The 26,125-nt window shown below is 54.0% G+C and overlaps 9 protein-coding genes across 9 annotated transcripts; 8 read left to right on the top strand and 1 right to left on the bottom strand.

The window, feature by feature from the left end:
- Positions 1 to 873: 873 nt before the first annotated feature.
- AB675_6590 (uncharacterized protein) lies at positions 874 to 1,919 on the top strand (the record flags this gene model as incomplete). Its single annotated transcript, XM_018146891.1, has 3 exons — positions 874 to 1,311; positions 1,445 to 1,792; positions 1,830 to 1,919. The coding sequence occupies 3 exons, from the start codon at positions 874 to 876 to the stop codon at positions 1,917 to 1,919; spliced, it is 876 nt and encodes a 291-aa protein (XP_018003717.1).
- A 1,557-nt stretch (positions 1,920 to 3,476) lies between these two features.
- AB675_6591 (Meiotic sister chromatid recombination protein 1) lies at positions 3,477 to 5,285 on the top strand (the record flags this gene model as incomplete). Its single annotated transcript, XM_018146892.1, has 5 exons — positions 3,477 to 3,549; positions 3,600 to 3,798; positions 3,845 to 4,043; positions 4,133 to 4,931; positions 5,026 to 5,285. 5 exons carry the CDS (start codon positions 3,477 to 3,479, stop codon positions 5,283 to 5,285), a joined length of 1,530 nt encoding a protein of 509 aa, XP_018003642.1.
- A 487-nt stretch (positions 5,286 to 5,772) lies between these two features.
- AB675_6592 (Cytochrome regulator dap1) lies at positions 5,773 to 8,022 on the top strand (the record flags this gene model as incomplete). Its single annotated transcript, XM_018146893.1, has 4 exons — positions 5,773 to 5,863; positions 5,929 to 6,377; positions 6,443 to 6,548; positions 7,754 to 8,022. The coding sequence occupies 4 exons, from the start codon at positions 5,773 to 5,775 to the stop codon at positions 8,020 to 8,022; spliced, it is 915 nt and encodes a 304-aa protein (XP_018004113.1).
- A 104-nt stretch (positions 8,023 to 8,126) lies between these two features.
- AB675_6593 (Drug resistance protein) lies at positions 8,127 to 9,492 on the top strand (the record flags this gene model as incomplete). The annotated part of the gene is made up of 2 exons (XM_018146894.1): positions 8,127 to 9,024; positions 9,077 to 9,492. 2 exons carry the CDS (start codon positions 8,127 to 8,129, stop codon positions 9,490 to 9,492), a joined length of 1,314 nt encoding a protein of 437 aa, XP_018003950.1.
- Positions 9,493 to 10,344: 852 nt separating this feature from the next.
- Positions 10,345 to 12,298, top strand: AB675_6594 (uncharacterized protein; the record flags this gene model as incomplete). The annotated part of the gene is made up of 2 exons (XM_018146895.1): positions 10,345 to 10,466; positions 10,534 to 12,298. 2 exons carry the CDS (start codon positions 10,345 to 10,347, stop codon positions 12,296 to 12,298), a joined length of 1,887 nt encoding a protein of 628 aa, XP_018004111.1.
- A 238-nt stretch (positions 12,299 to 12,536) lies between these two features.
- On the bottom strand, positions 12,537 to 12,861 carry AB675_6595 (uncharacterized protein; the record flags this gene model as incomplete). The annotated part of the gene is made up of 3 exons (XM_018146896.1): positions 12,537 to 12,586; positions 12,647 to 12,781; positions 12,840 to 12,861. 3 exons carry the CDS (start codon positions 12,859 to 12,861, stop codon positions 12,537 to 12,539), a joined length of 207 nt encoding a protein of 68 aa, XP_018003907.1.
- A 487-nt stretch (positions 12,862 to 13,348) lies between these two features.
- AB675_6596 (Serine/threonine-protein kinase prp4) lies at positions 13,349 to 15,567 on the top strand (the record flags this gene model as incomplete). The annotated part of the gene is made up of 3 exons (XM_018146897.1): positions 13,349 to 13,521; positions 13,686 to 13,835; positions 13,884 to 15,567. The coding sequence occupies 3 exons, from the start codon at positions 13,349 to 13,351 to the stop codon at positions 15,565 to 15,567; spliced, it is 2,007 nt and encodes a 668-aa protein (XP_018004110.1).
- Positions 15,568 to 16,013: 446 nt separating this feature from the next.
- Positions 16,014 to 22,860, top strand: AB675_6597 (3-oxosteroid 1-dehydrogenase; the record flags this gene model as incomplete). The annotated part of the gene is made up of 8 exons (XM_018146898.1): positions 16,014 to 17,442; positions 17,500 to 18,908; positions 21,092 to 21,762; positions 21,815 to 21,972; positions 22,046 to 22,126; positions 22,197 to 22,580; positions 22,635 to 22,724; positions 22,772 to 22,860. The coding sequence occupies 8 exons, from the start codon at positions 16,014 to 16,016 to the stop codon at positions 22,858 to 22,860; spliced, it is 4,311 nt and encodes a 1,436-aa protein (XP_018004035.1).
- A 553-nt stretch (positions 22,861 to 23,413) lies between these two features.
- AB675_6598 (uncharacterized protein) lies at positions 23,414 to 25,693 on the top strand (the record flags this gene model as incomplete). The annotated part of the gene is made up of 1 exon (XM_018146899.1): positions 23,414 to 25,693. One exon carries the CDS (start codon positions 23,414 to 23,416, stop codon positions 25,691 to 25,693), a length of 2,280 nt encoding a protein of 759 aa, XP_018003781.1.
- Positions 25,694 to 26,125: the final 432 nt, after the last annotated feature.

The raw sequence follows: 26,125 nt of genomic DNA on the forward strand, positions 1-26,125 counted from the left end.
CACACTGGAGTCAGGCACAGTGTATGACACCAATGTGCAGTAACGAGCGCCGTGCTAACATTCTGGCTGTTCCGTGGCCCGGTCGCTTCATCGAATTAACTCGCTCATGCACGCCTAGCCCCAGAATTGCTAGGCAATGCCGTCATTGATCAAAACGCCGATACACACGGCCTTAGAGCGGTTTCTTCCCGATCGCTGTTCCTGGTCGCTCGCTCACCGACATACTGATTATAGTATGGACAGAACCAGAGGAACTCATGTGTGTAGTGTAAGATCTGAGCAGAGACAGAATGCGGGCCATTATTCGTCTGTATCACAGTTGTCGTCGAGCCAGAGGACAGTGCGGGTGTGGCCTGTCTTCGCCAAGCTGCTGCGACCGTGCTGCCGTAAGTGCAGGTTCAGGGAGACGGCCGAGGCTGAATCATAAGGCTGACCTTTCTGCTGGTGCTGCAACTGAAGGGCAGTTGCTTCATTATTGTGTCATTGGCGTGGACTCTAGTATCCTCGATGAACAACAGACGTAAGGACCTGGCATAGAGAAAACCAACCCACAAATCGCTACAGACCATTTGATTTCGAGGTCATTTTGTGTTCAATTGAAGCCAACTCTTCGTACTCTCGTGTGTTATAAGACATTCTGGAGCGTTGCGCGTGGCAGGAACAAGGCATCTACCATAGCAAAGTCCGCTCACTGCTCGGCAACCGCACCTGGGCAGCCAAGGCCATCTCTTGGTCTGTGTCTTCCATCACTGGCCGGTCGCAATGGCAAGTAGTCCAGCACATACAGAGGTACAAGATTTATTACGTTTCCTCACTAAAGATGCTCGACTTTCATTATCGGATGCTATGCCCAAGATTCATCCACTCAGAAATATGTCGCTCTCGGATCCGGCAGCTATCAGCAAAGCCCCAAGTGCCGACTTGAAGGTCATATTCCCGGACGAAAAGGTCATGAAGCAAGTGGTGCTTGCCGCCCGGAGAGTGTCAAGTCCAAAGAAGCGGTCGAGTGTCAATAAGGCATCTCTTTCCCGCTCTGCTGCTGAACCGAATGGGCAGGAAAGTGAGGCGCTGCTTTCGTTACCGACTACGTCAAAGACCGAGGAGGAGCTATGTGAATTGTGTATCGAGACAAATCGCGCTCCGCTGTTTCTAGCCTTCACTATTGTGATGCTTGGATTTCTCCAGCCAGACCAGCCACTTTCAAGTCGTTTGTCGATAGCTCAAGCGGTGGTCAGCGCAGGCGCACAGTCTAAGGCGAAGTATCTTGGTCTGACAACCTCGCCGACAGCCGAGGAGGATGTTTGGCTCAGGGTCAGCCCAAGCTCCGTGTTATGGTAAGCATCATCTGCATGTCGACCTAACACGGCCGTCTCGATCGAACACGCACCGGATGAGCATGCTTTCTACTGCAGTTGTGGGTAATCAGTGCTAACTGTGACGGTAGGGCCGCGACGTAGCCGTCATGAGGAGACACACGACATCTAGCGCGTCAGAGGTGCCCTCAGAGCCTGGAGCGCAGCAAACGAGCACGGCGTCACACCAAGCGTTCTGGGGAATCGATCTCGAGGCTCTGCGCAAATCTAACGGGCCTTTGATCGCAGGAGCAAGTGGCGGTAGGGAAGCAATAGGACCTCCAATTCATACTCCACAATCCGCTCGACAATACCTTCTCAAGTCGATGAAGATTGTCACACAGGAGACGTCGCAGAGCGGGAGCAAGAAGAAATCGGCCGCCGAGATTATGGCAGACAAGGAAGAGGCTGCAGCCGTGGTATTGCGTGCTATCGAAATAGTATGTGAATCATGGGCAAGCACGCTGACCTCAGAAGAACTCGATCGCAGAGCACAGTCCTGGTATTCCCTCGTCCGACCCGACGTCGCGCAAGGGCAAGCTGGCTGGGGCCAAAGAGGTACACTGAGACTGGCAGATTTACTGAGACTGAGGCGGACTCCCTCATGACGAGATGCAAGTGCTGCGTGCAACCGATATGTAACGCATCGTTCGACAATCACTGCCCGCCGCTTTTGTCGGGACCGCCGACATCGCCTTTCCAATATCTATAAGCTGTCAGGAACCAGTTCTCGTTTTCTAAGGCCGCTGAAAGCGGACCAGACGCAGAAGTGTACACTTGTGGCACCTACCCAGGAGGCACCTGCCGATGTTGGTCAGCCTAAACCAGAAATCTTGGGCATCGCGAGAAGGAAAGAGGGGAGATGTGCTTGAGGCCAGACAATCGTCAGATCGCCGCCAGGAGAGCTTCGAAGGTGGCAGTGCCTTGCCCAGGACTCTCAGATGATCCGATAATCGTCGGGAAGATGTGACTCTAACGCTGGGTCGAGACAGTCTCCTGGCTGACTGGTGGTTCAGGCTCACGGGAAACGGATAGGCTTACCTTGTTGTCCTTTTCAGACAACTGATTGGTCGTTTTCCCATGTCTATTTTCCATCTCTTCGTTATGTTTCTTGACTTCAGGATCACTGTCTTCTGCAGCTGATTTGGCTGATGAATCGCCGGGCTGCCTTGATCACTTTTGGCTTCGGTATGAGAGAGGTTGGACGACTTCGAGGCTATGGAGGAGCCGTTTGAGGACGATGATGAGCCCTTACTGGCAGGGGACTCAGGACCTGGGTGCTCTAGGTCACGTCTTGGTGCAGCGTTCGATTTGTCGTGAACAGATTGGTCTCCGCCGTAGTCGCTATGGGCGAACCTGCGAGTGAAGTAGACGGCAAGCGGTTGCTTCTGGGCTCCCGACACTCGAGTAATGTTCCTGAGGGCTAGCATTGTTTTGTTGGGTTTTCTGTCTGCTCTTCAAGAAGCGAAGATCGAGCTACACGACCAGAAAAATAGCAGCGCGCACCTCGCGTTTCATGCAGATCTTGATGTCATGCGCAAGCCTATCCGCTTCAGGAAAAAGTTCAACGGAAATGCTCAGCACGCGTTGTTGGCAGTGAAAGCGACCTCTCGTCGTCACTTGAGCCCGCGAATAGTCGCGGACTGGTGAGACTGGCTGATCTTGAATTCCCAGTAGCATTCACTGCAGTTGAGTGAAGCCGAAGTACCTGGTGGTACTGGGTTCTGTATCAGATCCGGATACAGCTTCCGTCGGTGCCCCAACGTCATGCTTGTTCCCCCGCAATGCTTCCGAGCGATGTCTTTGAAGCACGCCGGCTCTTGCTACTCGCCAGGGCATCGCTTTCGGACGCCACCTCCTGAAGCGAATAGGACATGATTCAACTCATTGGTTGAGGCCACACCTGAATTCTGGACGCTTGTGGCGGTGAAAAGAAACAAAAGCTCGTCATCCAGGCGTCAAGTGTTGTGTTTGTATGTGGAGTCTTCACTGACGTCAAAGTGCAACAAACTTGAACCGCCTTTTCTGGCTCGCTGACCACGGCCATTTCCTCCTTCCTTCTCATCCCACCATATCTGAATTGCGAAGTACTAAGACTCAAGTGTGTCCTTGAGTATCGCAACGATGAGATTCTCCCAGATCCTCGTCGGGGCTCTGGCCACGACGGCTACCGCAAGCTCGTGGTTCGGCAAGGCTGGTAAGTTCAATGAGGTCAAACCGGTCTAGTCAAGGTCTAACATTATACAGCGTACAATAAGTGGCATGAGACCGAGCTCGAGCGTTGGCTCTCTGATCATAGCATCCCATATCCCACCCCTGCCGATCGGAAAGACCTGGAGAACCTCGTTAAGAGCAACTGGCAATCCACCATCGTCGACCCACTCGCTGCTGCTGGTGACAAGACTACCGACTCCTACGAATCAGTCAAGGACTGGATCTTCGACAGGTACGTTAAACCTCGACGATCGTTCTAACACTACTGACATGACTAGCTGGACTGAGTCGCAACTCAAAGCCTTTCTGGACCACAACAACATTCCCGCTCCTCAGCCAAGAGCCCGTGATTCGTACCTCACCAGCGCTCGTCAGAACTACGACAGCGTTGCGAAGAAGCTTGGCGAATACTCCGCATATCCTGGTGATTGGTTGTACTCTTCATGGACCGAGTCGGACCTGAAAGAGTTCCTCGATGTACGTAACATTGGAGTTTGTCTCTAACGAGACTAGTCCCCCAGTCACTCCTGTGCCCCATTACAAGTCCGTTCTAACAAGTGCGATAGTCTCGTGGTTGGCCTGCCCCTCAGCCCTCGACTCGCGACAAGCTCATCGCCTCTGTTCGCCGAAACTCCCGTCTTGCCTCTCTGAGCTTCCAATCCGCGGCTTCCTCAGCCAGTGCCTCTGCTGAATCGGCTCAGGCTAGCCTAAGCGATGCGCTGTTTGATGCATGGTCCGATTCGAAGCTGAAGGAATTCTTGGATTCGCACGGAGTTCCTGTACCACAGGGCAGCAAGAAGAATGAGCTTATCGCACTTGCGCGCAAGCACCGTGCTCAACTCACTGGCAACGAGGCCTCGTCTGTGTCCAGCGGCGCCGCTTCAGCCTATGGAGCTGCCACATCCTCAGCAGGCAACGCATACGCCAAGGCCACCGATAGTGCTTCGGCTGCGGCTGACGACGCTTTCTACAGCGTCGTTGACACCTGGGGAGAGTCTCGGCTCAAAGCGTTTCTAGATGCCCGCGGCGTACCGGTACCACAAGGCAGCAAGAAGAACGAACTCGTCAAGCAGGTTCGCCTCAACAAGCACAAAGCTCAGTCCGGCTGGTCTGCGTGGACTTTCGATACGTGGACAGTTGATAACTTGCAGAAGTATCTGAAGGCTCAGGGAAAGGACACCAAGAAAACTGCGAAGGCTTCCCGTGATGACCTGGTCAAGCAAGCTCAGGACGCCTATGCATCAGCATCTAAGACCGGCGGTAGCAACTACGCATCTGCGACCAACTATCTTGCCCAGCAGACCGATGCTGCCAAGGACACCACCTTCGACACATGGTCAGAGTCCGAGCTCAAGAAGTACCTTGGTGAGTATACCTCTAGACCTGAATGAGGCGAGACATCAGTCTCCCGTTCTGGTCCTTCCCGATATATGTTTGTCCATTCTAACAAATGCAACAGATGGTTACGGCATCTCCAACTACCAAGGCACCACCCTCAATGAGCTTCGCGCCGAGGCCCGCAAGCAGTACAACTACTTCAAATACGGCACCTCGACTCCATCTGGGACTATCTACGAGCGCATCAAGAGTGGTCTGTCATGGGTTCTTGGATACGTCTCCGGCCCTGTTCAGAGCGGCAGCGCTCAGGCGTCGAAGTCCGCCAGCTCGGCTGCTAGCATTGCATCCAAGCATGCCTCATCTGCCAAGTCTGAGTTGTGAGCGTGAACAGATTCAATACTACAATGAACCTCCGAAGCGTATGTGCGCATACAATCCATAAAGCCAGACGGCCGAAGTATTTGGCTGGACCTTCATCATCAGTGGCCGCGGGAATGTGGTGTATGACCGGGAACCAGATTTGGGTTTGACCATGGGCGTTCTTTACAGCGTTAACGATAGCGGCTTGCAGTAGATAGGATGGACAGCGTCTTCATGACCCAAATACCCTGATCGATAAACATTGAAAATCACGGTGTACCTCTTTCGAGCCACTTCTGGTATGCTGTTCATTGCTGTAGGTCGCCGCTGTACATCGTTGAGCGCGAAATGAAATAAGGCCCATGTCTCCAACAGCCCCGGCGGGATCATCCACGCGCATGAACCATCATCAGTGCTGACTTCAGTACTCATCTTAACGTCTGGCTCAGTAGCGCCTTCTACTCTTGTTTCTGCCCAAACCTACTATACTCTCCGCCTCGCGCTTACGATGACGACGTCAAGCCTCACACAGACGGTGACTGCGGTCACCGTCGTCCCCGGCGCCTCAAAAGGAGCCTTCGGCGGAGAGATCCCAGAGCGTTCGTACCATACCCACATTTCAAACCGGTCACTACCAGCATAAGCTAACTCGCCTGAACCATAGACATCCGCAAAAACCAAGAAATGGCCCAGGAAGTCTTCCACGCCCTATTCACACCCCTCAACGTTTCCCTTCTCGTCCTCCTCTGCACGGTCCTGTACCTGCGCTTCCGCCCCACCGCGCCGGTCGAGCTCCCCGAGGGACCTGCCGCGACCGTCTTCCGCACGTTCACGCCCCGCACGCTACTGCCGAACAATGGCGAGAATAATGGGCCGGTGTACTTGGCGGTGAAGGGGAAAGTCTACGATGTTTCATCCGGTAGGAATTTCTACGGGCCAGGCGGCATGTACGAGAACTTTGCAGGGAGGGATGCGACGAGGGGGTTGGCGTGTCAGAGCTTTGATGAAGAGATGTTGACGAAGGATTTGGACGGGCCGTTGGATACGTGTGAGGACTTGACGGGGGAGCAGAGGGAGAATCTGCAGGGGTGGGTGGAGAGGTTCGATGAGAAGGTGAGTTGTGGTGCTGGTAGGGAGATGTGGTATCATCGGGATGAGGCTGACAAGTGCGTGTGCAGTACCTCGTTGTTGGGAAGCTTGTGGCATTCCATAAGGTGAGGCTGGCTCTCATCCTATTGCTTTGGGACTGTTTACTGATGCTGGTGGCAGACTTCGTTCCACTGAGTATGAGATACGGCGCAAGTGGACGTCGGACTATTGTCTGCAGTTGTGCAGACCTCTCCGTCACCCGGGATGACCCTTACGCATAGCCACGCGCGAGGTCCAAATCGAATGGATCCGAGCCGCTACTTTGATCATACATCTCTGAATGAATCCGTTGCATTAAAATGGCTACTGAGTACAACGAAGCATATCGTCCGCGAACCATCTATCACGTTGCTGTCCGATGCATTCTGTTGCCTCGATTTCATCCTCTCGCACAACGGTTTAAGACTTGGGACGTCGGTTAACGCGGCACTCAGGGTCACAAGGACTGCCTTATGTGCAGGTAGGGATTCATGCAGTATCATGCTACAGCGTCAGTGGTCTGGGAGAGGTGCTACTTGTGAGTAAGATGGTAGAGACACCTCACCATGTGCCACGGGTGCGTGTCTTCGGTCGTGTGAAGCAGTTGGCGGCCTTCAAGCTGCAATGCCTAAATGTTGGATCACAGCATTACCGAAGGCCACACGGGTGCTCGGTCAAATTTCAAATTTCAAATGTCAGGCAGAAATATCTTTCGTCATCCGGCGCGGTTTCTGTTTCTCCAACAGCATTTCTTGACATGGTAGACTTCCCGCCACAAGACGCCGATGTTCAGCACAGCACGTTTCTGCAATTAGAGCAGCGCTCCAAAAGCAGCATGCGACTTGTCTATGCTCAAGGAGTCCGAAACGCACGGTTTGCACGAGGAGCAGGGCAGTGTACTAAGTGTTTCCTTATGCTCGGGGATATTGCTTCGGGAAGCCGTTGGGAAGTCGCCGGATTGGTCAGGATCGATCTTGCCTTTTTATGACGAGGCCGCCGATGATCTTCTATACCTAGGTAGCTGCTCTACATGTCACCTTGTTGCGAAATCGATAGTTTGATGACAAGCGGAATTTGACCGTGCTGCCTGAAAGTAGCATAAGCTAAAAAACATCTTAATAAAGGGACGTGGCTCGGTGAATACATGCTATATGTTACAGTGCTTGAAATTCTACTTGGTGACCAACATTGCTGCGCACTTCGAATTCGACAGATCCGAACTGGCACTGCGAAATGAAGGAAGGCCCTCAACAATAGTACATAGCAGTTTTGATACAGTGACTGGCTTGGACTATACTCTTATATATGGTCGCCCCAAACGCATCAAGTCTGACTCAATATCTTATACTATCAACCTCCAGCAGCCATGACAGCACACACCGAGGCCATCCATAGTGAGTCAATCGAGCTCACGGGGACATCTCACTCTCGGACCAGCACACCCCTGAACGCATCGAACAACGACAAAGCAGCCCCTCAGCCCCTAGCAAAGCAGATTAGCCCGGACCCAACGCTCGCAACAAGCCCCTCAACCGCTAATCCCTCCGACACCCTCACCACGACCCCAACCGACGACCCAACCGCCGACCCCTCCTACGCGCCCGCCCGCCCTACTTCAACAGCACCCTAACCGAATGCCTCTTCGTCCTTACCACCACCGTCGCGGTCGGCGCCAACAGTGTCTTCAACGGCGCCATCCTGGTCATGACATTCTCCATCGGGCAGTCCCTCAACATGACCTCCGCCGAGATCTCCTGGCTGTCCGCCGCCAACAATCTCGCCGCCGGCTCCTTTCTCCTGCTGTTCGGTCGTGTAGCGGATCTGTTTGGACGGCGGTGGTTGCTGATTGCTGCGCTGGCGAGCTTTGCGGTGTTCAGTATTGTCGCTGGTTTTGCGACGAATGCGGTCTATCTGGATGTGATGAGTGGACTGCAGGGGATTAGTTGCGCGGCGGCCGTGCCGCCGGCGTTGGGGAAGTTGGGTGGGGTGTACAGGGTGCCGAGCTGGAGGAAGAATAGAGCGTTCGCGTGTTTCTCGGCTGGATATCCAGTCGGGTTCGTCTTAGGAGGATTCATCGCTGGGGTGGCGACGGACGTAGGGACGTGGAGGGTGTCGTTCTGGGCGATGGGCGTGCTGTACGCCGTATTTGCGGTTGCGGCATGGTGGACCGTGCCTAGCGATGGTGAGCAGAGTTTGGGTGGGTGGAATATGAAGACGTTAAGACAATTTGATCTGGTAGGGGCGGTGTTGACGGTTGCGGGGATGGGGATGTTCACCGCGAGCTTCACGTTGACGGGGGATTCGGAGGGGGGCTGGCGGGAGGGCTATGTTCTGGCGCTCTTGATCGTTGGGGCGATCCTGATCGGGACTTTCATTTACTGGCAGAGTATCTGTCGGAATCCTCTGATGCCGTTGGGCGTGTTCAAGGATCGGAATTTCTCGATTCTGGTCTTTGCACTTTGCATAGGAAACCTGAGTTTCGGAGGGAATTTGTTCTGGATAAGTCTTCTGTGGCAACGGGTTGAGCGCCAGAAGCCTTTGATGGTGGCTGTCAGGCTCCTCCCCGCGGGTGTGGGAGGCATCGTGGTCAATGCTGTGGCTGGCTTGGTCATGCACAAGGTCAGCAACAAATGTGAGTACTCGGACCCTGCAACCGTTTGATCGCGTGACTAATTGATCCTCAGTATTGATGGTTGTCGGCACAGCCAGTCTGGTCGTTGCGAGCGCGTTATGGAGTGCCACAGGTCCTGGACTGAGTTATTGGGCTCTGAGCTTCCCGGCCCTGCTATGCTCGGTCATTGGAGTGGACTTCCAGTTCACCGTCACAAACATGTATGTGTTGAGTTCGATGTCTTCTGATCAACAGTCTGTCGCTGGAGGCATGTTTAACACCATTGCCCGCATAGCTTCGACGATTGCCCTTGGGATTCAGACGGCTGTCTACGAAGGCGCTGGTGGGACAGCAGACGGCGCGGATGCTCTCCAGTATCGGCCATACCAAGCAACCTTCTGGTTCAGTTTGGGCGCGACTTTTCTCGGTCTGGTCGCGGTACCATTCCTTACCATAGGCACGCAAGGAGCCAAGAAGAAGACCCCTTAGAGGATGTCGTGGTGCAGACAGGACTCGACTGATACCGTGTGTGCTCAGAAGGAGGTTTCACGGCATGAACGATGCAACAGATAACAGATAGGTAGACATCGATACGTGACCGAGGATGGCCGCCTTTGTGTAGTGTGAGCCCAGTCGCAGCGGTCAGCCAGATGCTCAATCACCAAGGAATGCTCCTTCAGCTGACATGTGTCATGAGGAAGAGAGTGGCGGCCACGCTGCTGTCATCCCGAATTTTGATATAGGTCCAGCAGGACAATCGTTGAGTGAAACATCTCGGAACCAAACGTCAGATGAATTGCGGAGTTCAGCCACGCCCCTAATTACCCACCTAATGTTTCAGGTCTCAGATCTCTTAGTTCGAGGAAGAGGCAGCACCAATAGGGGCAAACAGCTCGAGGAGATTGGAGGCGTTGGCCTGAACGCGCTTCTGAGCAAGCATCAAAGCGGGCCAGCGCGTGATCCGTTGCTGATCGTCAATGAGGCGTCAGGCAATCTTTTGGACGCACCAGACGGGAAGCATCCATTCTCGGTCAGATTGTTGTTCTCGTTGTAAGCTGTTGAAATGTTTGCTGCAGTCTATCACTCCTCAAACGATCGCCCACTGGTGTGAAGGAGTGCTGACTTCTACTCAATTCGCAACTGCCGACGCTTGCACGAGCCGATTATTTACGTGGCCGGACAAACCCTCCCACATGCGCATAGTTAGTCTCAACAGCTGAGGAGACACTTACTTCACCACACAGCAGTCGGTCAGCGCAACTATCTTCAGGAGTCCGAAGGTCCGGCAGGATGTGGAAGAGTTGGCGCCAGCCGGCGGGGCCACAGGAGCAATCGAACATAATGTCGTACGATGAATACTACGACCAGGATGAGCGATATCTAGAAACAATTCATGAAGTAGAGTCCATTCGAGAGAGGCCACAGAGCGTAGCGCATCCTCAAGCTCTGCCAGAATTACCTTTGTAGGTTGAGACTGTCTTTGAAGGAGGTTTGGAACTTTGGAAGGAGCACAGGCTAACATTCCTCAAGTCGAGCCGTCCCGCCATTACAGCATGACAACAGTCGAGTCGCTTCCTCAGTCTACTCGACTAATGATGCCACACAGCGCGACAGCCGCATCGCCTCGTCTCTTTACTCCCAGCCATCGCCTGGTCATCCTCCAGAAGACATCAAGACCGCAGACCTGTCAAATAAGGAGAACGTACGAGACGAGATATCGCCCGTGAGCACACCGCGATCAGCGACCTTCCCAATAGGCTCAGACACGACTGTGTCTCCTATCGAGTCCTCGTTTCCAACTTTTGCACGCGCGCCTCTCCCCGAGCACCCTGTCAAGAGCAAGATCCCGCTGCCTAGGTCTACGACAGCAAATGAAGGCAAAACACCTCCGGGCCAGCGAACCAAGAAGCAGGACACCAAGTGGGACGCATACTCTGGTGAACAGACGACCTCGGATACTGGTAAGCGCGGGTCGATTCGCCTAGAGCCGGATCAAATTGCCATGCAGTTTCCTCAGCTCAAGGAAAGAACAAAGCAAATCTTGGCCGGCCTGCGGGATCCTGAAGCAAAGAAAACAACGTGGGGCCGACAGCCACCGCCCGTTGAAGATCCGCTGGATGCGCCTGTCCAGCAACGACCAGCTTGGAAAGGTGCGAGTGGCAGAGAGGCCGTCGTCGAGCCTGTGAGGAACGATCGAAGTGCTCGAAAGGGGCCACTGAACATTCCCCAACGGAATGTAAGTCGTGATAATCCGGTCGCGTCACAGGCCAGGACGCAGTCGCCCGAGGTCTCTGCTCACTCCAGCCCAGCCCTTGGATCTGGCCACCTCCCAGTGCAAGAGCCGCATTCTTTTCACCAGCAAGTGACCAGTACGGAGAACGAGCGGTCTATCCGCAAAGTGCCATCTCAAGAGCCCGTGAAGCCCATCGCACCGTTGAAGACGAGACAGGATAAAGTCAAATCGCAGACTGATCCAACCAGTGGTGGCTTGTTACAAAGTCCGTTTCAGAGTCCTCCGGCACGGTCAGCAGCACCCACACGCGCCCCTGAAACAGCTGCAACGCACAAGCATGGAGTTGCGTCCCCGGACGGTCTAGGCGATGAACCGTCAACGCCGCCACGCAGGTCGTCACTTCGGATGAAACATAAGCAGGGCTTGCATCCCGATTCTGCAGCACCTCAGGATGAAGTCTCACGCTTCAGCTGGACCACCTACGCGACTACGGTCAACGATAGTCCGCTGTCAATGCACCCGGCCACAGACAGCAGTCCTGTGCCCGCGATGCCGTCCTCGATCCCTCCAGTACAGCCTCGGTCCAACGTTGCACCTTCAGCTTCGTCTCGAGCAATGCGACAGTACTCCAATAGCGATGCACGGCATTCAACTGCAAGTATCGTAAGTCGGAAACCTGTCGGCGATCGACGTAGATCGTCCTCAATGCAGTCTTCAACAGCGAAGGACCTACCACCACCGCCACCTCCTGAAGCCACATCAAACAAGGACAAAGTCGACATACTTGAGGCACGGCAAGCACACCTCTTCACACGCAAGGTCAACAATGGCAGAATTCGATCCGAACTGACCGAAGCACTTAGACGAAACGCCATCATATACGACATCTACAAACGGAAGGAGGTCGAGGTCCGCATCAAGGAGCTCGAACGGGAACACGACGAGATCACGCAAGAACAGCACGACGTCGGTGTTCGATTGCATCGTGCGCAGAAGAAACGCGATAATGCTGACGAATATGAAGGTGGTACTGCGCTTTGGATTACCAGGGTCACGCAGTAAGAAGCTGTCGGTCCGTGGACAGCGAGCCGGCGGAAAGAAAGACTGTGGAGGAGGTGTGGACGATGGCACATGTGAGCTATACGAAGCATACAGAGGCTGTGGAATTTGGCCTCTTGACGAAGATACCCATGAGTTCAGCGAATATGATGATTTTTCTATCTGCCCAGATCCTACCAGAAACGCCTCCAAGCACCGGTTCGCTGTCGCATCGTGTATTGTGTTCAAAGTTTGTGTGTGCTCATTTTTTGCCGCTCTTCTTAATTCCCTGCCCGCCAGTGTTCATGGGACCTGTTTGCGCCGTGTTAGTCCAGAGTCCTTCTCGCGCAACTAGACCGGTAGGTGATGTACCTTTTCCTTTGGCCTTCTCTGCCAGTTCTTTTTTCGCCTTCGCATCTGCGGCCTGCTTCGCCTTGAATGCGATCTCGTCCTCGTCCATTTCTTTTTTCTCCTTCTTCGGTGCTTTTAAGGGCTTCGCCTTGCCACCTGTTCGAGTGTTGGTCAGTAATGAGTCTGTATGCTGTAGGATTGCGCAAACGCTCACCTTCTCTTCCTTGGCCTCCCATCTCAAACGGATGCGTTGGTATTGACTAGTGGAGGCGAGCAAATGAGTTCCAGATGCGTGCAGGCCAGATCGCAGTTGCTTAAGCGTACAGTTATAGCCGCATCTTCCATTACTGGCGGGGCAGAGTGAAGTCGCGAAAATCCTTGGCGTCACAGGTAGACCTGGCGCATTTCTCAAGGTCAATCTGGCCTCACTCGTTGCTCTCACTCAACAGACTATTCAAACTCCCGTCATGTGTTGACACACGATCAGAGGCCTCCCGAATCTGAAGTTTGGGAGTTGTGGAAGGAAAGATACCGGTCGGCACGCAACCACCATATCAGTACTGAGAAACGATCGCTGACACATTATTCAAACTAAAGCTTTAGACTGGTGTCTGCCCATCGCTACATCTGCCATGGCCTCGAGATCGTCAAGTCGGTCCGAGGGCGAGCTCTTGAGCTCAGACTCAGAACAAGCGAAGGCAAAGACATCGCCATCTTTCAGTAATGACAGAAAGGTTAACCGTCATACCAGACAATACTCAGCTCCACGATCTCCAGCAGCTAGGTCCCGCCGCTCTCGAAGCCGATCGCCATATCGCGCACCACGAGGAGAGAAACGCGGTCGGCAGGATGACCATGGCCCCGACCGATCCCGCCACGATCCCCGAACGTTTCACGTGAGGTACGAGGATGATGGATATTTACACCGCCCCGGCGGATCGCACGACTACCGCGAGCCTAAAAGATCACGAGCGTCCTCACGCAGTCGGAGTCGATCGCGGTCGCCTGTGCGCAGACGTGCTGACACGAGCAAGGTCACCCGGGACTATGGATCTGACAGGAATGGTCAGAAGGTAGATCAGTCGAACAATCACAACGACCGGAAGGCACGAGTGACTCAGATTCAGCCGTCATCGAAGGCAGCAACCTCGTCTGCTGTTCCGAGCATATTGAGCCAGGAGCCACAAGCAGAGACATCGCAGAGTGACAAGTACGTCTTCAAGAACACTACGCGACAGGTTACTGACAACAAGGACAGAACCTATACAGATCAGCCAGAGGAGCATGAGCCGATACCTGTGATGGACGAAGCAGCCATTATCGAAGAGCGCCGCAAGCGGCGAGAAGCGATGAGGGATAAGTATCGCGGGCAGGCCACACCACTACTTGTTCAAGCACTTCACCTCAACGCAGATTCCAATCGAGACACCCCAGGACCCACAGCATCGGAGGGCGCCAGTCCCGCGGCGTCAACGCTGGGAGTGGTCGATAATGGCAGTCCACGAAGCCGAGAGCTTACACCGGCCTCACCTCGCAGCCCGCAAGTCAACAGCCAAGCTTCACCTGCCAGATCTTCGGGCCAAGATGACATGTTCGCTGATGGCGACCCCGAAGAGGATGGACCATCTGCTGCTGACTATGACCCAACAGCTGACATGCAAGACGAGCGTGCTCGCCACGACAGCAGATTGTTCAAGGAAGACGATAAATCCATCGAGGAAGCGGAAAAGCAAGTAGAAATTCACGCCTCGATCGAGGGCGACGAAGCACCGCCCAAAGCCCGCGAGTTTGACATGTTTGCCGATGACGACGATGACGACATGTTCGCAGAAGAAGCCCCGGCCAGGCCATCAAACGCTACCGCGGTAGCTCCCAAAGGTGCACAAGCTCTCGATGCTCGCCTGATGGATAATTGGGACGACCACGAAGGCTACTACATCACAATACTGGGCGAGCTGATTGACAACCGTTACAGCGTTACAGATACTCTAGGCCGGGGCATGTTCGCGTCAGTGATCAGAGCGACGGATTCGAAAACTAACATGCCTGTTGCCATCAAGATAGTGCGTAACAACGAGTCGATGAGGAAGGCCGGCGCAAAAGAGCTTGACATCCTCCAGAACCTCGCCGCCAACGATCCCGACGACAAAAAGCACGTCGTCCGACTACTGCGATCCTTCGACCACAAAGGCCATCTCTGCATGGTCTTCGAGAACATGTCAATGAACTTGCGTGAAGTTCTCAAGAAGTTTGGGCGTGACATCGGTATCAACATCAAAGCCATCAGGGCCTACTCCCAACAGCTGATGCTCGGTCTCAGTCTTCTGAAGAAGTGTCAGTACATTCATGCCGACTTGAAGCCAGACAACATCCTCGCGAACGACGCCCACAACCTGATTAAAATTGCTGATCTTGGCTCCGCCAGTCCCATTACTGAGAACGCCACCGCGCCCTATCTAGTCTCTCGCTTCTACCGTGCTCCCGAAGTCATCCTCGGCATCCCCTACGACTTCGGCATCGACATGTGGTCTGTCGGCTGCACACTATTCGAGCTCTACACCGGCAAGATCCTTTTCACGGGACGCAACAATAACAACATGCTCAGAGCCATTATGGACTGCCGCGGAAAGTTCCCACATAAACTGCTTCGTCGTGGCGCATTGATATACGAACACTTTGACGACCTGCTCAATTTCAGATCTCAGGAGACCGATAAGGTCACGGGCAGAGTGGTCATGAAGCTAGTGGATATCAAGGCCAAGCCAGTACGTGATCTGCGCTCGCGGCTTATGCCCAAAGGGAAGAAGATGGATGATCAGGAGAGGAAAGAGCTGGAGATGTTTCTCGACTTGTTAGACAAGTGTCTGGATCTACGACCAGAGAAAAGGATTACGCCGACGGAGGCTTTGAAGCATCCATTCATCATGCGTCCGAGGGTGTGAGGTAACGAGAAAATCGTTTGGCAAACCCAGGGCCTGGTAGCAGGGAGATCTGCTTGAGGTGCATGACGGCCATGAAGACTGCCTAGATGGCTCAGAGGCTTCTATGAGAGACTCTCGCGGCATGGTACAGATACAAAAATACCCAAGGTAAAGAATTGGTCTTCACAAGATTCCCCATCTGCAGTTCTCGACATGTGCACTGACCATGAGCATCTCTTGCCCTGGTATGTCACTCTGCAACATTACATTCCCGGACAGAGTACACCCGGACCACCCCGACCACCCCCAACTTGTTTTGGCTCATCATAAACAGAGGATTCTCGACTTGCGACCTCATGCCAGCCGCAGCATTTCATACCGATGCCTCGGGCTTGCGACTAAGCACCCTTCGATAACCTGAACCAGCGCTTGCGTTCGCCCTGACGCGTGCCGCGCTAGCAAGGAAGATGGCCTCCCGCCCCTCGACTCCCGACACGCAATTCTCCGCCTTCTTCACAGATCTCCCTGTTGGTCACGGGGCGGGCCCCAGCAATGCAGCCACCAGGACTAGCCAGCAACCCCATCAGCAGCAACAAACACCTCACCTCGACCATGCTCAATTTTACGACATGTTCCAACGCACCATGGCCCACGCCCAAGCCATCCTACAATGCCGTAAAAGCCCCTTTGTCCGCGGCAGCAACGGTGCTCCACCGCCAGTATGGACACCACACAAGGCGTGGCTGAGCGAAGGACTAGACTATGTCGGCCGCCACATCGGTCGCGCACGATCAGGAAAGCGACGAGGGGAAACACTAAGCAGCGAGGTCATTGGCGGCGGTCTGGCGATCGATGGCGGCCAGCGGGAAGGCGAGGTCGTGGTCAGTATGGTTCTCGGCCCTGGTGGGGTGAACGACGAAGACTTCGTGGAGGATGATGGCGAAGAGATGGATGTCCGTATGCGCAGGACTTGGATTGATGGGGAGATTGTGGTATGCGAGGTCGCTACCGGACCTAAGAGTAAAGCGATGCGCAGGCGATTGCTGGAGGCGTGGAGTCAGACGTGGCGGAAGGATACTTCTGTTGTGGTTATTGTAGGGAAGGGATGGGGCGAGGCTGAACAAATTGTACTGTGGCCTTCGCAGCAGGCGAATTGGGCTGTGCTGGATCATTTCCGGGTGAGCGAGTTTTGGATGGAGATGCGACCTAAGATTGGTGGTGGAGGACAGCTGGAGGCGGTGGGAATGGTGAAACTGCAGAGGGCGGAGCTGCACAAGGAGGCTTGGTGGTTGGTGGGGAGGGAGGGTGCGCCGACTGTGCTGTCGATGGATCAGAGGCGGTTCTGGGTGGATCAGTTCGACCCGGGGAAGCGGATCAGGTGCAAAAGTTGCAACGAGCCGAGTCCAAAAATATATCGGAACTGTTGGATTTGTTTGAGTCGACAATGTCCTAATTTCTGGCGCGAGGGTATTCAGGTCGGTGCTGATGGACGCTTGCTGCCTGTCAAGATACCTGAGAAGCTGCGATTCAATGCTGATTTCCTGATGGCAAGGACGATCTTTGATAAGAATCTCAAGCCTAGCTGGGATCTCGCGCCGAACTTGACAGGCGCTCTGACCGCATGGAAGACCGCGAAGACGGTGTTGGGTACGACGAGGATGAATGTGCTTTGGAGAGGGATGATTTGTCAGAACTGCAGGGCAATCGTGCCGACGACGCAGTGGTGCAGGTGGGACTGTGTGGACGAGCAGTGTCGCAAGCGGGCGGGAGAACCATTCTATTTTGACTTCGATATGGGCAAGATCCCCCTGCAGGCTATTGTGCCGAGATCGTTTGTGAGCTGGAAAGGTCACCCTTTGATTGAGCCGAGATGGGCTCCTGAGCTTGGTGGGTCAGGTAAGACTCTCCTAAATGGTCTGCCTCGTGGGACTTCCGCTGACATACTGGGTGTAGTCAGGAGGGTTCATCGGCCGAGCTATATGGTAGATACATGGTCCGAAGCTGACTGGATGCTCAAGATCGTCAGCCCAACAGCCGAATTCAACACTGCGCGAAAAGGCCCAGACGAGCTCTTTCACGACTTGCTCAGGGATGCAAATCAACTAGCAGACAAACAGAGCCTTGGCCTGACGCGAGCGAATCTACATCCTAAGCTGGACGATCACTTTCACACAGTCTATGGCGTGGAGTATGGACTTTCAGCTGGTCACCGCCGCACAGCTGCCGAAAGAGCTAAGATCTTTCGTTCGAACATGAGCGTCGTCGAAGCAGAAACGCTAATGGGTAAGGTGTTGAAAGAAGAAATGGCAGGGTATATGCCCGACGAGACCAACTCCGTTCAAGTGCATGCCTATCTTGAGGGAATGCACCTGGATTGGCACGCCGATGGGTACGACGATCTCGGCAATACGATCACAACGTTAAGCTTGGGTGGTGATGCAGAGCTACTCATTCGAGCCAGCGAGCCTAGCGAAAACCCGACTGTGAATCACGATGAGGACGCTCGCAGGCTAGCGACTAATAGAATTCCTCTCATCCATGGGTCTATAGTGGTCATGTATGGGAGCTTCGATCAGCGCTTCGAGCATAAGGTCGAAAACCACGGGCCTCTGAGATTTGCTGTAACGCTGCGTCATGTGGACGAGGCGGCCAGGACTAGGCAGGCCGTGACCCGTGAAGACACGGAGCGGCGTTTCAATGGACAGTGGTTCATTTCAAGCGATGAAGAATCTTCAGACGAGGAGCCCCCGATCCGGCCTCAGCAACCAGCCAGGCCTTTACGAGCAGCCAAACCAGTCGCTAAACCCTCAGCAAAGGAACGCGCGCTACCAGAACCTGATTCTGCAAGTCCATCTCCGCCGAGGAAACGGCAGGGCGCCGCTGACAACACTGCTCCGGCATTTAAGGAGCCAGGATGGACGCAGCACCAGAAAGATCAGATCTTCAGCTGGAGGAATAAAGGCTATAGCTACGAACAGATTGCAGTGAAAGCTGACACGGGATTCGGCCTTCACGGCAAAGTCAAGAAGGAAAATCTGCGCATGGTCGTGAATCGAGAAAAGAAGAGAAGGGCAGAACGAGCAAGATTACTAGGGGATGATTCAAGGGCCTCATCCATTGCGCCATCGGATTCTGCTTCGGGACTCGTCGACATTGGAGACCAGCCAGGCCAACCGAACGCATGGTCGAAAGATGAGATCGACCGCCTCCTAGCCTACCGCGCACAGGACCCGCCTCTAACCTACAAACAAATCAGAGAAAAGGAGAACAACAAGCGCACCGAAAAGGCCTATCGCGAGCAGATTGCTACACTGAACAAGAAGAAACGGAACGACGAATCTGCCACCCCTAGCGGACCGTCAGTATCAGCCCAGGGCCCGCCGACGACAAGGCGCTCTCGTCAAAGGGGCGACGACGAGATGGACATAGATGATGATGATGATGATGATGATGATGCTGCGGACGACGATGTTGATGACGAAGGACCTGTCGGTGAGCCGAGCTCTGAGACACATCCACCTCCACCACCGCCGCAGCGAAACACGAGAAGTAGTCGTGCGAGCAGATCTCGCGCCGCCGAGCCCTCAGGGTCAACGAGAGCGAGCCGTGCAAGTCAGGCGGATGCGGGCAATGCGATGCAAGGTTTGAGCGGGCCCTGGACAGGGAAGAATACTCGTGCAAGTCGTACAAGGAGTAGTAAATCCTAGGCCGCGAGTTGGTAATTTCTACACAGTTCTTGATGTACCAATCGAGTTGTTGGCCTCGAGCACCTTATCAACTTCCATCCCTCTCGATCCTTGTGACAGCTGCCGCCTTCTCTGGCTTCCCGCCACCTTCTCGCCAAAACTCTTGATCTTATACTGGACTGTCCCGGGTATCGCGTCCTCCCAAGTCTGCTTCTTGTCGACAAAAGACTCCCACTCAGGCACTCTGTTGTTGGAACGGCCCTCAGCGATCTTTTCTCTGGATTATTGGGCTTAGGGGAAGGCAGAAGACTCACGGTAATTTGGGATACAGACCGAGCTTCAGCACAAGTTTACCCGCGTATAGTGGTGTTTGGCTGAATATTGGGCTGGACAGCAAGCATCATATTAGCACTCAATCCCGTCAGATGCTGCTGCACGACGTACCATCCACAGGTCCCGCAAAAGTTCCGATTGACAGGCGTACCGCTCAACGTGTCCGGGTCGGCGAATGTCTTGATGCCTTCCTTACCGTTGGGGAACTCGACTTCTCCTCTTCAATTATGAGGTTGACTCCCGCTGGTGAGGCTTGTGTTAGTAGATGTCATGTCTGCCGCGCAGACAAATGCCGAGGTGGTAGGTGGCTCACCGACACCACCAGCTACCTTACGGCAGTTAGCGCAATGGCAGATGTGGCCTCGCCGTTGGCTGCCAAAGAGGTTGTCGTCGTTTACTTTGACTTGCACGGCTTGATGTTGTCGTCAGCTTCAGTCGGAAGGCGCTGCTGGCTGCAAAGGGGAGTATACCTTTGCACAGACACGAGCCTTCCATCTTGGGGACGAACCAATTGCTCGTGAAGCGGCTTGGGTGATTGTCAGTATGTGCAAATCTTATTGTAAGTCTAGTTTAGTCGCCTCCGGTGTACTTCGTCTCAATATGAACACTCTCACACCCATAGGTACCTTACCGTATATATACTCCTCGCACAGGTCATGCGGGGCAGTCACTTTACCCTTCAAGCTTCAAACTCGGAGGACAGCTTCGACGTCACCATCGAATACAGCGGCCACTTGGACTCTTGAACGTGGGTCGAGGCCTTTGTCGTTTAGCTTGTACAGAGCACAGCCGCTGCTTCAACATTGTTGGAGCGGCGACTGCGGCAACTTCACAGAGCAGTTGGCAGCGCTCGGCTGCATCCGAAATGAGAGTGCTCCGAAGTCGCTGTAAACTTCATACTTCCGACTCTCGAACAACCAGCATCCTAAACCGCGACCGCCCGTCCATGTTTCCGAGAATCTGCTACGGTAGTAAAGTTCCTCTTGTTCGATCTCGAAAGCGTCTTCTGCATCTCGGGAGCTGTCAGCTTACAGGGATGAGAGCCTATAGCTGCACAACCCCCTCATTTTTGGACTTTTCGAGACCTGGTGAGACTTGAACCGACTGAAGAGCCTTTTACCTCGTGGCGTTAACATCAGCAGGGACTCGTTAAGCCGTCCTCTCGTTGCAGTCTAGACCAATGATATTTGTCGAGACTCGCTTAAGACTGCAGTAAGTGCGACTTGCTGGACTCTTCAAGAGCATATCGTGCCCTTTCGCACCCTGCGGAGGCGAAAGTGCGGCCACCTTATCATCATGGTCTGATAGAGAACCCCTGCCATACTGCGTTTGCGGGGAAAATGATCGTCAACGCATTTTGGCTCCTCGCTTCTTAGCATGAGTGAACATCCATGTTATTGCGGGGAGCATGCAGGCGAAGGACGTGGAGGCAGGGCCCCGAGGTCGTTCGAGTAAAGACGTATAAGAGAGCATTCTCCTCGTATCCGTGAGTGTGGGAGATTGCCCTTCGATAATCGACCGTATAGCAGAACCAGCAGACCAGTACAATGGCTTCCATCATCAGCAATCTCACCAGCAATCTGACTGCCGCTACTCCGACAGTCTACGACCTAGTCGTGGTAGGCAGCGGCTTTGCTGGGTCGATGACAACGATCAACTTCCTCGAAGAATGCAAGAAGCTTGGCAAACGCGGCAGAGTCGCCCTCATCGAGGCCGGAAAGGATGGTGAGCGATGTGGAGCTTCCCGATGGACTATGGCCTACCTGAGGTTGGATAAGGACAATAACTTCGACGACAAGTGGAAGGACGAGATGGCTCTGGTCAGTGAAGGCCTTGCTGATCAAGACTACTGCAAGAAGATGGAAGAGGAAGTCCCTATCACCGTGCAGTACTTACTTGACCATGGTGTCAAATTCAACCACCACGACGAGAAGGATGTGCTTCTTGAGTTCAACACAAACCAGCATTTCGTGTTTCCTCAGGGAGGCGGGCACGCCATCATCAATGCTCTGTTCGACCACATCAGAAGCTTTGACAATGTGGACGTAATGTGGGAGACGCAGGGCGAGAAACTGCTCATGACAGAGGATGGGGAAGTGTGTGGTGTGAAAGTGAGAAAGAGTGATGGCAAGCTCAAGAGTGTTCATGGAAGGAAGGTCATGCTTGCTTGCGGAGGGTTTGAGGGCAATCGCGAGATGTGAGTTGTCCCTACCTCGCTTATTGCTTGAGTCGATGACTGATGAGGACAGGCTGGGTCGTTATGTTGGTCCACGGACTGAACATTTGGAATTGATTGCTCCAGGCCTCAAGTACAATACTGGCAGAGGACTCCAGATGGCACTAGAGGTTGGTGCGGCTACCGCTGGCTCCATGAGCGGCATGCACTGCGAACTTGTCGACATTCGAGGTATGTATTTTCCCAAGCCTGCACCAGTGATCGCAGCTTCCGTGGCAGACTTACTGACACTACCACCAAACAGCAACGAAGCCGGATGCCGTGATCTGGGGTCACAACTATGGTATCGTAGTGAATGAGCATTGCAAACGCTTCTACGATGAAGGTGAGTGATGGACAAAGGCGACCCGCCTGCGGCCGCAGCCTCTCCTGGCCCTAACTTACGTACCCTGCAGGCAAGCGCCATCTGTTCGCAACCTTTGAAATGATCGCCCTTGAGACTTGGCGAGATCAGAACCAGAAATCGTATTTTGTCACGGACTCCGTGATCATGGACAGATTCCGTCCGGGCTGGGTATTTGACACGACTGATAAAGAGCCTGAGCAATCCGATACTATCGAAGGCCTTGCAGAGAAATTGAAGCTCAACCCGCAGGAGCTCAAGAAGACTGTCGACGACTTCAACGCTGCGGTCAATGACAAGGAGTTCGACCTGTTGAAGTTGGATGGCAAGGCTACGAGTGGTCTCTCGCCAAATAAAACGAACTGGGCCAATCCCATCAACAAGCCGCCTTACTTTGGCTATCCAATGAAGGCACAATTGACCTTCACCTATGGCGGTATGGCCCCTTGCAGCGTGACCTGGCTCGTCAACGAACACTGACCTTGGACAGGCATAAAATGCGATCTGGACTCCAAAGTACTTGCCACGAATGGCGCGCCTATACCTAACCTGTACGCCGCTGGAGAGCTGTCTGGCTTGTGTAGGTGGTGCTGGCCTATGTTGCGTACTTTGCTGACATCTGAGCAGTCTACAATGAGTATCCTCCAGCAACGTCGGTGCTGCGCTCGTTGACGTTCGGCCGTATCGCGGGCAGAGACGCCGCTCAGGCCTTGTAGGTCGCAGTAGTGAATGCAAGTCCAAAGTGAGTGCAAGTCGCTGTACCTCACCCACCTGTGAGACAGTTTGCAGTTGCTCGAGTTGGGAAGTGGTCGTAGCCGTGAATCAGCGCAAAGCACTGTAGGCTCGTGAAGGCTGCCAAGCATTTGATATTGTGAGAGCGCGATAGCAACTGGAGTTGTCTACACGCAACGCAGGACATCACGACAGAGCGTTCCCTGTGAACAAATTTGTCCCAGCTCGGCAGGCTTTAGATGGTCATGAGGCTCAGGGGAGTGACTGTGCGAAAGGAGAGAAAAGGAGAAGGCTCGGAATCTCCAAAGTACGTGCCTGAGTATCTCGTGCTGTCAGGGGTGCATGGCGCCTGGGAGCCGCTAGCCTCCTTGTGGTTTAAGCTATGCATTGGCCCGGTCTTTATTTTGATCGGGGAGTTTGTTCAGAGTAAAGTAAACACGACGTTGACTCCCCCATGAATCAACTGCGCTGGGCTTCATTTTATTACCCTTAGCGATACCCGATTGTTGTTTTCCCCAGCTCATCATCTGGGCAGTGATGTCTGCACCACTCGCAGATCTCTCGCCATCTCGACACAATTCGCGGCTATCCCCTATGCGGACCGCCGACAGCATTACCGACATCAAGAACGAAGCACAATCTCCGTCGTCGCTAGCAATGGACAGCCTGTCTGTCGCTGATGCTGAGAATGCAGATACTGGCAGCGCCATGTCGAGTCCGAGAAAGCCACTGTCGCCAGTCAAGTACCGCTTGCAAGACGATGCCACAATGCTTAGTTCTCCTCCAGAGTCACCCAGAGACGGCACAGTACGCATCAACGATGGCCTCACTCGAGCTATGGACCAGATGACAGACGCTTCGCGAGACACAGAGGTCTCCGAAGCGGAAGAGCTTGGCACAGTCCGGCATATGGCACCACCAAAAAGTTCCGCAGACCGACTCGACAACGACGTTGATTTCACCTTGGACTTGACCCAATCTACACCACATAATGCCGCGTTTGATGACACAATTGGAGATCTCAGCAGCATCTCGGCCATCCCCACAGACCTTACACGCTTCGCCAATCTGCGGAACTCGCCCACAAAGTCCAGCCGCCAAGCATGGTCCCCGTCAAAACAATTGCGAAATTCGGTGCTTCTGAATACCCCTGGTGCAAGTCAACGCCCGTTACAGCTCCTCTCCCGCACAAACTCCATCACCGAAGACGAAGAGGCAACGCCTCGGCGACCACGCGGATCCAACGACTCTCCGACTGATCTGCTGAACTTCACTGGCCAAACAAACATACTCATCCCGCCTCCGGGTCCAACGCCCCGAACGTCCAGACGAAGCCCCTCCGGGCGAGGCGCGTTCCCAATCAAGGTCAACGCCACTCCTGCTCACCGCGCACAAGCATCAGTTGATCGCGACCGAGCAAGTGGCATCACAGCAGACCAGCAATTGCCCGAGACGCCGGCAGGTCGCCACGCGCACCGGCATAGTATGTATGGCGCATCCAATGGCCTCGGTCTAAACCTCATCGACATTGAATTTGAGCCTATGGCTACACCACGATCTATACCGACAGTAACGCCTCGCGAGTTGGAGACGCTCCGATCTGAGTTGCAATCGAGAATCTCGGGACTTGAAGCCACGCTTTCCGGCAAAGAAGCTGAGGTCAAGGCACTGACCCGCGCCATAACAGATGCAGAGGTCAGAGCGGGTAAGGCCAGTGAGGAGCTTCGAGGCGAGCGAGCAGCGAGAGAAGAGATGGAGCATGCTAAAGAAGACATGGAACGGCGTAGTCGAGAGATGGAAGAGGTCCTCAGGGAGGTCAAGCAGAATGCTTTCGTCGAAGAGCGCGAGCGGGAAAAGCTAAGGCGGCAAATTGAGGACGCAGAGCGAAAGACAGAAGATGCAGAAGTCCGAATTCTGGAGCTCAACGCGTCGCTGGAGACACTCCGGTCCGACCGTCTCAACGGTACGCCTAGTCCAGCAAAGCACCCATCGACTCCCGGAGGAACCATCGATGTTGATATAGCCGTCAAGAATGCTACAGAAAGTGTAGCTCGGGAACTGCATGCTTTGTATAAAACCAAACACGAGCGCAAGGTTGCCGATCTCAAGATCAGCTACGAAAAACGATGGATCAAGCAGGTCGAACAGTTGCGCACCGAGCTCAAGGCCTCTCAAGACGAGGTGGTGAGACTACAGACAGAAAAGGAAGCAACAATGAGTGGAGTTATTCCTGGTCAAAGTGATGCCATCATGAAGATGGAAGGCCAGATCGAGGAGCTCCGTCGGTGGAACGAGGACCTGGCTGCTCAGAAGAGGGTAGTTGAGGCTGAGAGCGCAGGTTTCAAAAGCCAAGCCGAGACTCTGTCGCAAGAGACGGATAGTCTACGGCTCAATCTACAGCAAGAACGTGTGGAGAAAGGCGAACTCGTCGCACAGATTGACGAATTCCTATCGTTGAAGGCAGAGGAAGAAGAAATCCAAGCTGAACGAGCCAGGACCCAGGCAGCCCTCCAGCAGCCTGTCAGCCCACCCAGGAGTGAGGACGGTGGCAGCAATACTCGGCCATCTTCTCTAACTTCCTTCCAAAGCCCGGGGAAGCCACGCACTGGGGCCACCGGCGATACGCCTTCTGCTGCGCGTACAACTCGTCCAAGACCGATGAGTATGTTGCAAGCGCCCAAAGGTGGCAAGTTCTCCGGCATCCCAGGGCCCGGATCCGGACTGAAGGCCCCAAGTAACGTTGGACGTGGTGTGGGATATGGTGGTCGAAGTGGTGGCTTGATGGAAGGCATAGCTCGTATGGGCGCTGGCCGATGAAACGGCTGAGACTATCGTGGAATATTCTACTTGATGAAACAACGACTTATGCTAATGACGTTGGGCGGTGGTTGGCCGCTGTGAGAAGGGTTTGAAGGGTCTGCATAATGCAGAGCTCAGGCAGAATTCGGCCGTTAAGCGCAGCAATTCTGCTGACGCCCGATGAAGAGACTAATCTATTCCACGTCCAATCTTCTCGCTACACAACAGGGTTGTTATAACGTTTGGGAACGTGCACGGAAATTTTTCTCTCCGCAGTTTGCCAAGGTGCAAGCTACCTTCCACGACCCAGAAGCTCTGCAAAGGGGGACCTTCAAGCACGATCTTCGCGTGTATTTGAGAGGTAGGCGAGAGGGGTTATCCCACGAGACAGGCAAACCCTCGGGTTTTCTGATGCCGAGCAAGCGAGCCTTGGCAACAGTTTCATTCGAC

The sequence above is a fragment of the Cyphellophora attinorum genome (assembly GCF_001299255.1).
Source record: "Cyphellophora attinorum strain CBS 131958 chromosome Unknown Contig4, whole genome shotgun sequence".
NCBI lineage: Eukaryota > Fungi > Ascomycota > Eurotiomycetes > Chaetothyriales > Cyphellophoraceae > Cyphellophora > Cyphellophora attinorum.